This window comes from Hippocampus guttulatus, chromosome 1 (genome assembly GCF_054856545.1).
Source record: "Hippocampus guttulatus isolate MCC_2025c chromosome 1, RoL_Hgut_1.0, whole genome shotgun sequence".
NCBI classification, from domain to species: domain Eukaryota; kingdom Metazoa; phylum Chordata; class Actinopteri; order Syngnathiformes; family Syngnathidae; genus Hippocampus; species Hippocampus guttulatus.
The window spans coordinates 26,137,853-26,151,585 of record NC_141261.1 but is presented as its reverse complement, the minus strand read 5'-3'; the positions used below and the strand labels follow the sequence as shown (position 1 = coordinate 26,151,585).

The window sequence follows — 13,733 nt, the reverse complement described above, 5'->3', positions numbered from 1 at the left end:
AGTGGAGAACGGTCAAGGGATCCCGCCGTGTCGACAACAACACACTTCCCCCTGTTTGATCATCCTCCAACAATGCTGATCGTAAATTTCGCAATTTCTTTCTTTTTTTTTCTTTCTACACTGACAATATGAAGTGTCAAATAAGTGTGTGCTCATACTTATGCACTATTGGAATAAAAATAGAGTACACATATGTTTGTGTGTGCGTGTACACATACGTTTGTGTGTGGGTGTGTGTGTGCTTACATCTGAGATCAAATTTGCTACAGTGAAAAAAAACCCTGTTGTGAAAAATTTCTTGCTGCAAACACGATTTCGTTGTAGAGGAGTTTCACTGTACAACTGAAAGTTTTAGCGTCTCCATTTTCCCAGAGAGTTGTTCAAACATTAAATTAATCCCAAGAAGCTTGACTGTCTTTTGTAAATGGCGACATTGAAAGTGATGACTCTTGAAATGAGGCCAAAAAAAAAAAAAAGATGGAATTATGTGGCTGACCTGGCTGGTCTGGATGGAGGCGAGGTTGACTCTGACGTAACGCGTTTTGGGGTCGATACTGTAGGCAGCGTAGTTTTTACTGGTGTTTTCTGGGGTGGTCTGGGACAGGGCCTGGTAGATACTTTCTCTACACATTTCAGGGAAGCAGAAGCAGACGTCAGAGTGACAAATACAGATTAGTTGATATGTTGCGCCACATTTCACATAAAGAAGAAAACATATATGACGTACACAAAAATCTTTGCTCTTACAAATGGTTGGTCACAAGTATCAGTTTTAAATCATAAGAAAACCAAAATATTTTGAACCTGCAATGAAATTTAAAAAAAAAACTAAAAGTTTAAATTTTGAAATGCAGTTCCTGTATTGATGCTAATAGGCATACCTAGTCAACAATAAGCATTGCTATAAAGCCCTGAATTACAATGCAATAGCAGGCATCTCAATTTTATGTGGTTTAAAAAAATGGTTCCAAATTAAAGACAATTTTCATTTAGATTATTCTAAGTTCGGCAATGAGGCCAAGTTGGAAAGCTCGAAAGAGGTCCCGATGTTATTTAATCACAACTCCACCCAAATTTCATCTCCACTAGTTCACGCAGTGTTACTTTCCACTCACCGCTCAGCGAGGACCTTGAGAAGAGGCACTCCCATACCCCAGCTCCTCACCATCCATGCCGTGTCAAAAGCCGCCAGAAATCCCCGAGCGATGCCTGTCCCGAGAGGCCAGAATGGCTGCCGAGGACAATGCAAATGAACTCTAACTACTTGTGACACTGCTTAACTAATTTTGTGAGTTGATCCCATCTGATAGAGGCCGAGAGGCGAGATGAACCTTGGAATGATTACCTGTCAATCACAAGACTGACAGACACCGACGGCCATTCATGTGCACAAACAAGAGCGACAATTAAGGGCCTGATTTACGAAAGGTTTGCTTGCTAGCACAATACATGAGAAAACAAAGAAGAGTGTGTGTGACATATTTATTCTCTACTCCGTGATTTAATTTGGGAGGTTCTGATGATCGAGAGGTGAACTTGTTTGCCAGTCCCAATCAGCAGTCAAATGCTCTTTGATGATCATCTTGAGAGCCAGCGGTTCTCAAATGGGGGTGCTCGCACTCCACGGGGAATGTGAGATTTTAAGACATTTTAAAGTAAAAGAAAAATCCCTTTAAAGATAAATATTAAATTAATTCAATATTTTGTTTGCATGATGGCTCGTCTCTTGAAGAACCTGCAGGTCGAGTCTCTCGTAAATAGATGCTCCGGTGTCATACAATGCGAGCAAATGATACAATCCGTGTCAACTGAGAATTTTGAGTTATGCCACAAATGCTGTCTGGACAACAGTGGCCTTATGCGAGTGTGTTCAATGAATATCATGTCAAGTGTGAACAATAAGAGTCAGCATGGATACGGTTGTCGGTGACAAACAATGGTAAAGGGCAAAGCAAAGGTGCACCAACCTCAACCAGGCAATCTCCAACCAGAGCCATCAACAGTTTGTTGCCTCTGCGCTCCCTGACAAGCGAGGCGTTCTCGGCCCGCTGCATGCACGTGAAGTCAAAGACGGCCACGTCAGGCTGGCAGGCGTGGTTCTGAGCAAATTGCAGTTCAGGCAGTCGCCCCCCGGTGGAGAAGTAGGCGGCGTCGCGGGCGTAGCGACGGAGCGCCTCCTGATCAATGTTGGCGGGCGCCAGCAAATCCTCCGCTTCGTTGAAGTCCTGGACAACAGGATGACAAGTTGGAGGACGTTGGCCAGATCTTGCGTTTGTGCTGCCAGCTGATATCCACAACAACCACGGTTCCTCTTGGTGACAGTTCGCACCTGCTTGATGACGCCTTTCTTCAGCAAACTCATCTTTTTGGCAGTCATGACAAAGTAGTGGGTGTCATCTTTGTAATACACGATGTTCTCCAAATCAATACCTGAACAGTAGGATGGCAGAGAGAGTGAGGAAAACAGGAATTGTAATAATTATGCAAATGATTTTGACACTTTTATTCCAAGGATCATTTTGGGTCCCTCAGAGCTTCAACGTTCATCAAATGTTAAGGATGAAAGTTGAGTTGTGGTAATTTAATAAATACTAACTTTTGAAATCAATGAATAATTGCGTTTATAAATCGTGATTTCAACCTCAGTCAAAAATAATTGTCGCGGGCGCGCTGAAGCTGTCTTGGAGCGGTAGGCAAGGTACACCCTGAACTGGTCGACAGCCAATTGCATAATCCAAAATAATTGTGATTATTATCGCCCAGCCTTATTGTCATCTATTCACACGTGGACTCGTACCAGTCTCAGTCAGCAGATCCTGGAAGAATTTCTGGTTGTAGATGCGGGCCACGCCGCTAATCTCTGCCACTTGGGCCTCTGCTGCCGTGTTCCTGTTGACGAAGTTGGCCGTGATGCCGATGGCCAATTTGCCTCTCAGCTCCTTGTGTTTAAAGCCTAGCAAGCAGAATGGCAGTGCTGAACGTGCAGGATGATGACAACGAGGAAGTATTCGCGTGACGGCGTAAGGCCTTCCAAAATGTCAGATTGCAGCCGGTCGCGGACCCCTTGCGACAGCAGTGTGTCGTTTGTCTCACCCTCGGGGACGAACCTGCCTCCGCCGGCGGAAATGAAAACATCGAACTGGAAGGTTGAAGCAGGGTGAGTCTCAGGCAGTACCTTGGCTGTCCAGCCTGTCAAATACAAAAAAACAGCAGTGCCTCAGCACAGCAGATGCTCCACTGATTGCGTCCCCAAAAAATAAGATCGGGGCGGGGGGGCGTGTACCTTTCTCGCCTGAGGGCTCAAGCAGACCTTGGAACTCCACTCCGGTGTGAACCTCAACCCCAAGGAGAAGGGACACTTTTAGAAGAATTAACTGCAGCTGACGAATGCCTATAACACAAAAGATTCAATTCAATCATTACGGTCTTAACATCTCAAGTTAGATTTGGCGCGTCAAGACGACGGCCCCGAGGACATTAGTGATTCACTGTCAATTTTTTTGGGCCATCCGTGGCATATGCCTGTCATAAAATTTGCAACTGACACAGTCTGAGGTGTTTGCCTGCGTTATACAACTTACGATCTATTCTAAAAAAATTAATTCTTCTCATCTTACACTTCATAATCCTTTTAAGATGCAGTATTTGCGAAGTTCCTCATCCCAACTATACTTTAAGTCTATTAACAATGACAAGTCTTCAAATTTATACTTTAGTCATGTCCCTGGATCCAAAGGAAGTGGCATCATTCAGATCTTCTGCGTGCCATGGGAAGACAGAGTTCACACATTTGTTTTGGATGTTCAAATGTCGGCTCTGTCCTGTTACGATATTATATTTTTTATTGTTGATTTATTTTATACTGCCATCATGCTAGTAGTATCAATGACATGTGGTTATATATTATGTGTTGACTAATTCCATCATAAAAATTGCCTCCTGTTTCAGTCCTATTCCTTAAACGAGGAGTTGCAGTACGTCAAACACTGACACAAAAATATTAAATCACCTGAAATGAGTGGATATACAGTACATTTTGAGTAGTTCAATATATGTAATACAAGATTTAGAGCTGAAAAAGACAGAAATTGAAGATTATTCTGAGACACTTATTTCCTGGGAATGCTCGTTTGTTACCTCCAATTGACTGGCAACCAGTCCAAGGTGCAAAGCGAGCTTCAGCACACCCTTGACACAAATGATCATAATTATTTGCTGGATGTTCACTTCCTTCATGCTTGCTTGTTATGTCATTCAGTTCCTTAAATGTGTTGCCATTTGTGTGTCTTACTTTCAGCTCTCTTGACCTCGGATGTTCACGCTGCTATGCAAACTAGATTCAAGTGTTCACAAATAATTGGCTTGTAAAATGCCTGTGCAAAACAAACAATATGCATGACGTAATCCCAAATACAAGAAGTGAAATGTTGCAATTGACCTTACAGTCTGGTTTCATCTCATCATTCACCTCAGGGTGAAACGTTACATTATGAAATGAAGGCCATGATAAAGATTAATGACATTAAACGCTTGTGCAAATATATTTAAACAAAGTTGCTGTGGTTTTGCAGAGCACATGACTTAAAACACACGATCAGAGGTTGTCATGCTTATTTTCTGTTTCACCTTCTCAGAACTCATCTTCTGCTCTACTTTCAGTGACACCTTGAAATGTGTGTCATTTCCTTTTTGATAAAGGGAGTTTCTGTGGGTGGCCCGGTGGTCGAGTGCTTAGCGCGTCAACCTCACAGTGCAGAGGTGCAAGGTTCGATTGCCGCTCCATTGCATGTTCTCCCCCGTGCCTGTGTGGGTTTTCTCCGGGTACTCCGGTTTCCTCCCACATTCCAAAAACATGCATGGCAGGCTGATTGAACACTCTAAATTGTCCCGAGGTGTGTGTGTGAGCGTGGATGGATGTTTGTCTCTGTGTGCCCTGCGATTGGCTGACAACCGGTTCAGACTGTCCCGAAGATGGCTGGGATAGGCTCCAGCACCCCCCGCGGCCCTTGTGAGTTTAACCGGATCGGAAAATGAATCAACAACTGAACGCTAGCAAGTTTGCTTCAACTGTCCCTTGGTGCATTAGCAACGAGCTAGTTTGGCTTAGAGCTAACAGTTAAAACGTTTCCGCAAGCATTCTCAAGGAAATACAGCTAAAAAGACTCATAATCAAAAATATACGATTACAAAGCAGGCCATGTCATCACAAACATAATTTGAGCAAAACAATTACTTTCTTAGCTCACAAATATGTTTTCCCTCACAATTTTTCTGTCTGCTTTATGACTCTCCCTTTTCACATGTGGACAAAGGACTAAACTAAGCATTTGCAATGTTAATGTGGTGATTCTTAATTCCTTCCTGATTGGAGCAAGTGCTAAGTTTTAAAACTGCCAAGTTACAAGTGCCACCGGTGTACCCTGCTATCACATGTCAAAAGTCACTCACTGATGTGATCCAAAGAGCCGCTGCAAAATTTTCCGTAGAACTTCTTGGCGCCGAGGCCGCGCAGGTCGTAAATGGTGAAGGGCCATAGATGAAGAACGTTGTTTCTGGAGAAAGTCTCTCGCTTCTCCAGCACCACCACTTCAGCCCCCAGCAGCGACAGTTCGATGGCCGTCCTCAGCCCGCACGGCCCAGCACCCAAAACCAAACACTGCAAGGGAGGAACAAATACAGTACACGCGCAGACAGTTAGGCCAACCACAGGAGGCTCACAAACACCAACCAGATCTCGACCTGCAGCCTCAACTTTCCAAAACTGGTGGCAAAAACGGTGTCATCCTCTACAAGACCCCCAAAATATGATCAACAGTAAAATAATCTGTGAGCCAACATGAAGGTTTGTAAATTCCTGGTTCTATTCCTTTCATAAATAAGTAAATAAAATGAGTGAAATGAGGTATCAAGTACTCGCGATGGCTGTCGCAACATACATACATAAATAAATAAATAAATAGTGGTGTTGTGTCACTGAGTACTCAAGATTTGAGTATTGGTCTTAAAAAAAGGTGATACCACCCTTTGAACATCCCTAATTTTGTGTACTGTCTCAGCACTTTGTCTGGTTGCTATCTTGCTATATGTCAGCATAGCATTATTTACCATCTTTTTTTTCTAATCTCTTAAAAAGACCAAAACTAAGAATTTATTACATTTTTTTCTTTTACCTCCGATCAATCTCATTCCCTGAACGATTCAATTTATTCAAACCTTGGAACAGATCGACTTTTACACACCATGTCATTCCCAAAATCAGCGGCTCTCCAAGAGTCAGCAGGTCCATTCCAAAGTTCCGTGGAGATTTTCTCGTTCTATACTGTTGCCCGCAGCCAGGTCAGCATGGCAAAATTGATTCTGTTCTTAATTGCCTTACTTGGATAAATCAAAGTTTTCAACTTTGAACACGACTGGAAATTTCCAACCCTATTGGTGAATCGGTGGGGATCAATGTACCTGCTGTAAAAGTCCTCAGTGTGCTGTCTGACAATTTAAAACACATGCTTTTGAAAGGCGAAGAGCTACAGCTCAGCAATACCTTGTTTTTGGTGCATGCTTTCCTTTGCTGGTAGTCTGGGTGAGATGCCCGCTTATCCAACTTAGTCCACAAAGCTTTGGCCCGCCAGTAGTTGAGCCTCTCTTTCAGCTTGCTGTAGAAGCTCCGGAAATCCTTCAGATTGACGTCTAGCTGCCGGCAGAGCTCATTGAAGTGTCGCTGGACGTCGTTGCAGTCCTGCGCTTGGATGAAACGGTCAAAGGCCGCGTGCGAAGGGTTGACGGGGTCCTGGCTCGCCATGGCGAGCGAGAGCTGCGGCGCTGCGTTGCACAAAAAGAGGTTCCAGTTTAGTTTGGAGGACTTCTTGCCTGCAGGCTTTCATGATCAAAAGACCTTGTTGCTGTTCGCTGCTGGACTTTTATAGGCCCCATCTCATTTTACACCTCCTGTGTGATGGGAAGTCCCCCACTCACTCATCGCTTCTTATGATAGGCCTGATGATTAAACAGTGCGCACGTTGGCTGACTCATGAACAACCTCCTCCTTGTTGTTTAGGGAACTTCACGTCCGCGTTTTTGTGGCATGCTTGCGTACAGCCTGAGGTGGCAAACTCGTTGTTGGTTTCAGTGTTGACGCGTCCAACTTTTTCCACGTTGAACACTACCGCAGACTTTTCTACATTTTGTCTCAAATTAATAGCACAATCAAAAGCGAGATTGGAAACCATTGCAAAGACAGAAACTCAGCAGGATAGTGTAGATGTAGAAATCCTCTACAGTGGTGGAGAGACACTTGATTCAACTAATCACTCCAAACTCATCAACAACCACTTCATTCATCATTTAGAGACCGAGATATTGATCAAATCATTGGAATTAAAGCCTCTCAACAAGTAATATTCGTGAATTTCTGTAGTCCTCCAGGAAAGCAGACTGATTTTCTGTGTCTTCACCAAAATGAGACATTTGCAAATATTTGCCTTTACTTTGGAAAACCGCAATCAACATTTTTGCCAATTTTCTGGCAGATGTTACGGACCAAACCAGTCACTGAATCTTTTCAATTTGAAATAATGTCCTGTTTTTAACTCAAGGTATGGAACTCACTTTTGTTTTTTATCCAATTCATTGATTAATCCCACACAATAAATAAATAAATGACAAAGTATTAAAAGTATAGTTGCAGCCCTGGTGTAGACATCGTTATTGACAGATGGCCAGCTCTCCAATTCCTTAGTAGAATAAAAAATGTATAGTACATGCGTAAAAAAGAACTACATTTATCAAGTTTGAGAGAGCTCATCAAATCAGGAAGACAAACGGGAAATGCAAGAATGAAGCAAAGTCTTACACAAAAGCTACGAAATGGGTATTTGTGTGGTACTGAAAAGAAAAGAAAACCCCCATGCATTTTCCAGAAAAGGCTTGAAAATTAAGTCAAAATTTAACAAGCAAAAAGTCTGATTTTGAACAATGTCCTCTCATTATTGACTTAAGGTGGTTGTTTTGCAAGACACACTAATCTTTAGAGTCAATATTACAGTCAAACAATGAGACGTACAGTATGTGTGACCTAATCAACACCAGGCTGAACCTGCCGTACATGTTATTTCTTGGAAATGAAATTTCCGCCAAGTAACCAAGGCAACGGCTCTGCAAGATACCGTAACCTGCGCTCTGCTGCTTCTGCTGTCCTCCACCTGTGCCACAGAGTCACAATTACGCGGCACACAAACGTGCGTGTTAACGTGAGGGCTGACTGAACGTTTATGCTGCTGCATTCAAGATTCCTTTGCCACGTTTTGTGACATCACTACCACAAAACAAGCGGTCAAATAATCCAGCCAGGTGCTGTGTGTGCTTTAACTGTGGATTTCAGTCAGAATTGTGCCAAGTTTGTTTTGAAATGAACCCTGTAATTATTGGATGGCAACTAATGTACAACACTTCTTGTCCAAATATTTTCTCAAACGCATTTAGCCACATGAAAAAAATCATTATATACAGTATATATATTTAAACAGAGCTGTACAATTGTCATTTCCGATGGTTCAGAGATGTTGAGACATGTCAATTGTCATCTTTTTTGGCTCCAAGGAACACCGCAATGGATGTGAAATGAGACCAACAACATGTCTTTTAACTATGAACATTCAACTTCAATTTATTTTTTATGCACAACAAAGTTCTCAAATCAGAGGTCAAGGAAACCAAGTTAGTTCAATTCTTCTTCAATTCAGTAAAAAAAAAAACAAAAACAAAAACAAGAGGGGTTTGTAACAAAAAGAGGACAAGTCTTATAGAAAAAAAACTTATGGGTGGATTTTTTTCAAACATACAGTATAATAACACTGAGATGAAATAATAAAAGACATTTTAAAAGAGGAGTAAACTATTGTATATCTGTGAATAGAAAAGTCATACAATTTTTTTTTTATGTGACAACGCTTCAAAACTTTGCGTCCAACTAAATCTGTGGGAGAAGCACTAGCGAACTCCCTGATTTTGGGCAAAACCAAACAGAAAGTAAACATCGTCCTATCAGTATGTGGCATTCCGATACACTCTGACCCAAGCAATGTCAACTTTGAATATCCATAAACTGGATCTGGCACACCTTATTAAACAAGATCAGAGAACAGGACTTTTGTGAATCTGTATTTTATTTCAGTTTTTTTATTCTCGATTTGAATATGGTTTTGCCAAATGTGTGTCACATGTACCTTAAATGCATGACTTTGAAAACAATGTCTGCAACCCCGCCATCATGGACACAAGGGCACAGTTTTCCTTGATGGCGCAATTCGAACACGTCCCTCCAGTGATTCAACATACGATTGCCCATAAACATGGACGTGGCTTCCTGATTGTGTGCACTTTGTACTGCCTGAGACGGTACCCAGCCTCGACATAGCATTAAACTAGGTGCCAGCCACCTTTGCCCTGCCTCCAGTAATTAAGGTCAACCCACAAGGGAGGCAGACTGAAGATGTTGGCTGCCTTTTAAAAGCCTGACAAAAGCTAAAAATACTTCTAAATGATCACTACAGGCTTCTTTTTCTTAAATCTAACTCTTCGGGAATATCTAAATATCCTCTTTTTAGATTCATGCTAAAAATAGAAAGATCACATCCTCGCGCAATGTGATCTTTCCAAATATAGTTGTGAATGATGAATAAACACTTCTATGTAAAAGACAGTCATGGCCGGAGCATTTGACTGCTTGTGTGCTACTTTGGAGAAGAAAAGCCATGTGGTTATTCGTAAAGGTTGTGGCTTTGACCCACTTTGTCATGCCGTCTGCTGGCTACAGCCTGGCAGGAGACTTAACAAGGGAGACATACAGACATGTCACATCAATCTCCTGTGCTACCTTTCTTCTTTTTAAACCAGCGCGAGACTACACTGTTTATTCAAGAGGTGGGATGCACCCTGGACTGGTCGCAGCCAATTGCAAGAAAAGTTTGATTAACCCTGATTTAGAGTCTCTAATGACTCTAACATGCATGATTTTAGAACATTAAAGGAAGCTGGAGAACAAACAAACTCCACGCGGTAAGGCCAGCACCAAGATCACGAGCCAGAAACGAAGAAATGTGCAGCAAATGGACTAACCACAGTTGCCCCCACTGATTAAGCAACATCATTGAATGGAATGCAAAAGAAAAGTGGATATTTATTTGGAGCCATTAGGAACACGCAAACTCCAACAGCAAATTATTGTGAAGTTGACCACTGAAGAAGCCTTTTGTGTTATCTGACGACAACAGACATCCACAGTTGCTTGGGGTTTGAAAGGAGCGTCATCTTTGCGGCTCACAATGGATATAAAAGTTTTGTTCTCGTGGTGACACTACACAAACAACTCACTTAAGTAGATTAAAACAAACCAAAAAAAATTTATTTTTTGTTTTTTACTTGAGCAAAGAGGGGTTTTATTTTGACTTGAGAGCCTTCTTAAATTGTGTTTAGGGGCAGGATAAGAGAGAGAAAGTTTGTAATATTTGTACAAAGTCAAATCCCTATTTCAGTGGAGATATTCCATTTGTATTTGTTCTACTGGGCTACAAAAAAGGACCACAAAAAAAAGCTGTGGGTTTCACACCAATACGTCACAGGCAACCAACGCTTGACATCATCAAGACATCAACGCGGGCATCTTGTTAGACAATATATCTTGTAACAAAGCGCTTTATACAACATTTAATATAAAATAAGAATAAAACATCAGAACACAAAACAAATCATCGCCCTAGTTTGAGACTGTATCCTCAGTTTAAATTGTCATTAAATGCGAGTTAACACACTCCAACTCAACATCCAGCTATTCATTTGAGGACTGGAGCGAACACAAGAGTAAACCTCACCTCACCCCACAACGATTTCACAATTAGATCACAAAACACAGTTGATGGGACAAAAAAAACCAAAAAAAACCCCCCCTCAAGCACACGACAAGGCAGCGACACATCCAGATGTGGGTCCGGAAACATCGTGAAAAGTGCGTCCACTTACTTCCTTCTCGCGTCGCCGCTCACAGTAAGCAGGAGACAAGAAACCCGCCTGTGTGCCTGTGCGACTAGATCCTGCTCGTCGAGTACATGCTTTGTTTGTTTTGTGTTTTTGTGTTGCTTTCTCTTTGCGGACAGGTGACGAACGTGCGCGAGCTCACCTGCGTCGCTCGCTCGTGTGTGACTACGCGCTCTTGTCCGCGCCGCCGATCACTTCCGGGACTCTGTGGGACGCGCGCGTGCCTTCAAAGACACTATCATGGCCTCGTGACGTAACACGAGCGACAAAAAGCTCGGCGAGAATCGTTTGTTCGTGCAACTTTCATTCAATATTCGAATCGTTTATGTTCCCGTGCTTGCGCCGAAAGAAAAAAAATAACCCACCAAAATTGTCTTCTCAAAATAGTAAAATATTCTGACACATACTGTAGCATGTTTTTGATTGTATTTTTGCTTCCGAGCCTGCTGTTCAGAGTTGGCAGATGCTCTACCACGCTGTACTCAAATAGAAGTACAAATACTTGTCTTAAAAAAACTGCTAAAAGTTCACAGTACTAATTAAAAACCTTAAGTGAAAGTGAGAATTCAGACTTTGAAAGTAGAGGGAGCTCAACACCAAATGTTATTTACAATAATATACGGTGTCCCCTACTAGTCTAAACACGGTGTTCTGTTTAAAAATGCGTTTGTGGAAGAAGAATTAAGCAAACGAATCCATCCGTTTTCATCAAACTCAGCGGGCTGCCAAATTGGCCAATACTGCCCTCTGCTGTCGAATGAAATTGATGTCATTGCGAATGTCGCGGCGCACCCGTTTTCTGCATTCATCAATTTTCACGCCTCTTATCCTGAAGAGGGCCGCGGGGAGTTCCTGCAGCCTATCCCAGCTGACTTCGGGCGGAAGGCAGACTACACCCTGAACTAGTCGCCGGCCAGTCGCAAGGCACATAGAGAGACAAATGACCATTCACACCCACATCCACACCGCCAATGAGTGGGAAGCGATACCACGCTGCCTGCACACAAGTCAGGCGAGTGTAGCACTACACCATCAGCAACCTTCGGTCGTGACCTTTTTCTTCTTTCTTTAGTCATCTTGCATATCATGGCACGTAGATCCAACCATAGCAACCAGGCCTCCCCATCTGGGTCTACTGTATTGTGGGCAACATGTTGAGCTTGTGCCAGCGTCGTGGGTCGTGACCCACATAGCAAAATTTGTGTGGCCCAGTGATGGGCCACAGAATCCATTTGCACTTAGTCCACATACCTCAATGAATTACGGTCCTTTAGCGGGCCACATTTGGTATCCACAACATGGGCCACATAAGGCCTACCGGTATATTTTTTGAAAAAGCCTCAACAACTATAGTGCTAGAATATACATATGTTTCTTTTCAGAATACATAAACTGGAAAACTACACTTTTTTTTTAACACTGTGCATGGAGTCCAAACGTGACACAGCATGCTCTTGAACAGCATTCATCCATCCATCAAATTGTTGGGCTCTCCATGCCCTCTTTTTTTCTCATCCTCTTCATCCTGCCACCATTCCTGTCAGGAGCAAAGGTGTAGCCATCTTTGGATAGTGGCATTGATTTCCTGGTCTGTGGACCCAGACTTTAGGTGGTTATGCCTCACAGTAGCTGGAACATGCAAACATGGTTTCAGCTAAGATCCATCCAACCATCCATTTTCTAATCTGTTTATCCTCATCAAAGTCGCAAGCCTGCTGGAGCCTATCCCAGCTATCATCGGGCAGTAGGCGGCGTACACCCTAAACTGGTTGAAAAAAACTCAAACTATCTGAGGCGGCACGATGGTCAACTGGTTAGCACACCTGCCTCACAGTGCAGAGGTGCAGGGTTCGATTTCGGCTCCAGCCTTCCTGTATGGAGTTTGCATTTTCTCCTCGTGTCTCCCACATTCAAAAACCATGCATGGCAGGCTGATTGAACACTCTAAATTATCCCTAGGTGTGAGTGTGAGCGTGGATGGTTGTTCGTCTCTCTGTGCCCTGCGATTGGCTGGCAACCGGTTCAGGGTGTACCCCCTTACTGCCCGAAGACAGCTGGGATAGGCTCCAGCATGCCCGCGACCCTCGTTTTTGGAATGTGGGAGGCATGGGGAAAACATGCAAACTCCACACCGGGAGGCCAGAGCTGGAATCGAACCCTGGCACCTCTGCACTGTGAGGCCGACACACTAACCGCTTGACCACTGGGCTGTTGGTTCAAATCTTCCCAATACAAATTCAAAATTTCTCAAAACAAATTCAATTTGTGTAACAAACATCCGGGTTCGATAGGGGAACACATATCTGCTTTTCGGCCAATCGGCAACTTTGTTTTGAGGCAAAGCTCGCCGGGGAAATGTGCCTTTTCTCCCAAACAGCTTTTAAAATGTATAACTCCTTTTGTTTAACCCTAGTGGAATAAGTCATCGGGTCAGGGAGGGATGAAAAGACGCTTCTTTTCAAATATAGGAAAAGGCAATGTATGGATAGCAACATGTCACAACGAAGGCCCAGAGTCAGTATGTCTCCATATGAGTTCCCCCCCCCCCCCCCCCGAACCCTGACGTCATGTCCGATTGAACTCCATGCCTTAGGCATTACTGACATCTAACGGTAGAAACAGCGCACAGCATATACAGTATTGAAAGCAGGGGCTCAATTCGACACAGGACATCACATAGCGAATGCTCTGTTTCTGTCTTTCCTTGG

The 13,733-nt window shown here is 43.1% G+C and overlaps 1 protein-coding gene across 2 annotated transcripts in view; it reads right to left on the bottom strand.

Moving 5' to 3' along the window:
- The window catches only part of mical1 (microtubule associated monooxygenase, calponin and LIM domain containing 1), a 40,260-nt gene extending 29,035 nt beyond the window's left edge, over positions 1 to 11,225 (bottom strand). The window contains exons 1-10 of one of the 2 annotated variants that reach the window (XM_086122816.1): positions 11,168 to 11,225; positions 6,539 to 6,816; positions 5,449 to 5,656; positions 3,284 to 3,391; positions 3,094 to 3,189; positions 2,798 to 2,953; positions 2,330 to 2,430; positions 1,968 to 2,225; positions 1,116 to 1,231; positions 497 to 623 (exon numbers count right to left, since the gene is read on the bottom strand). In XM_086122816.1, coding sequence (XP_085978942.1) covers positions 497 to 623; positions 1,116 to 1,231; positions 1,968 to 2,225; positions 2,330 to 2,430; positions 2,798 to 2,953; positions 3,094 to 3,189; positions 3,284 to 3,391; positions 5,449 to 5,656; positions 6,539 to 6,796 — 1,428 coding nt within the window. In that variant the 5' untranslated portion in view covers positions 6,797 to 6,816; positions 11,168 to 11,225. The other variant, XM_086122807.1, reaches the window with a different exon arrangement.
- Between the last annotated feature and the right edge of the window lie 2,508 nt (positions 11,226 to 13,733).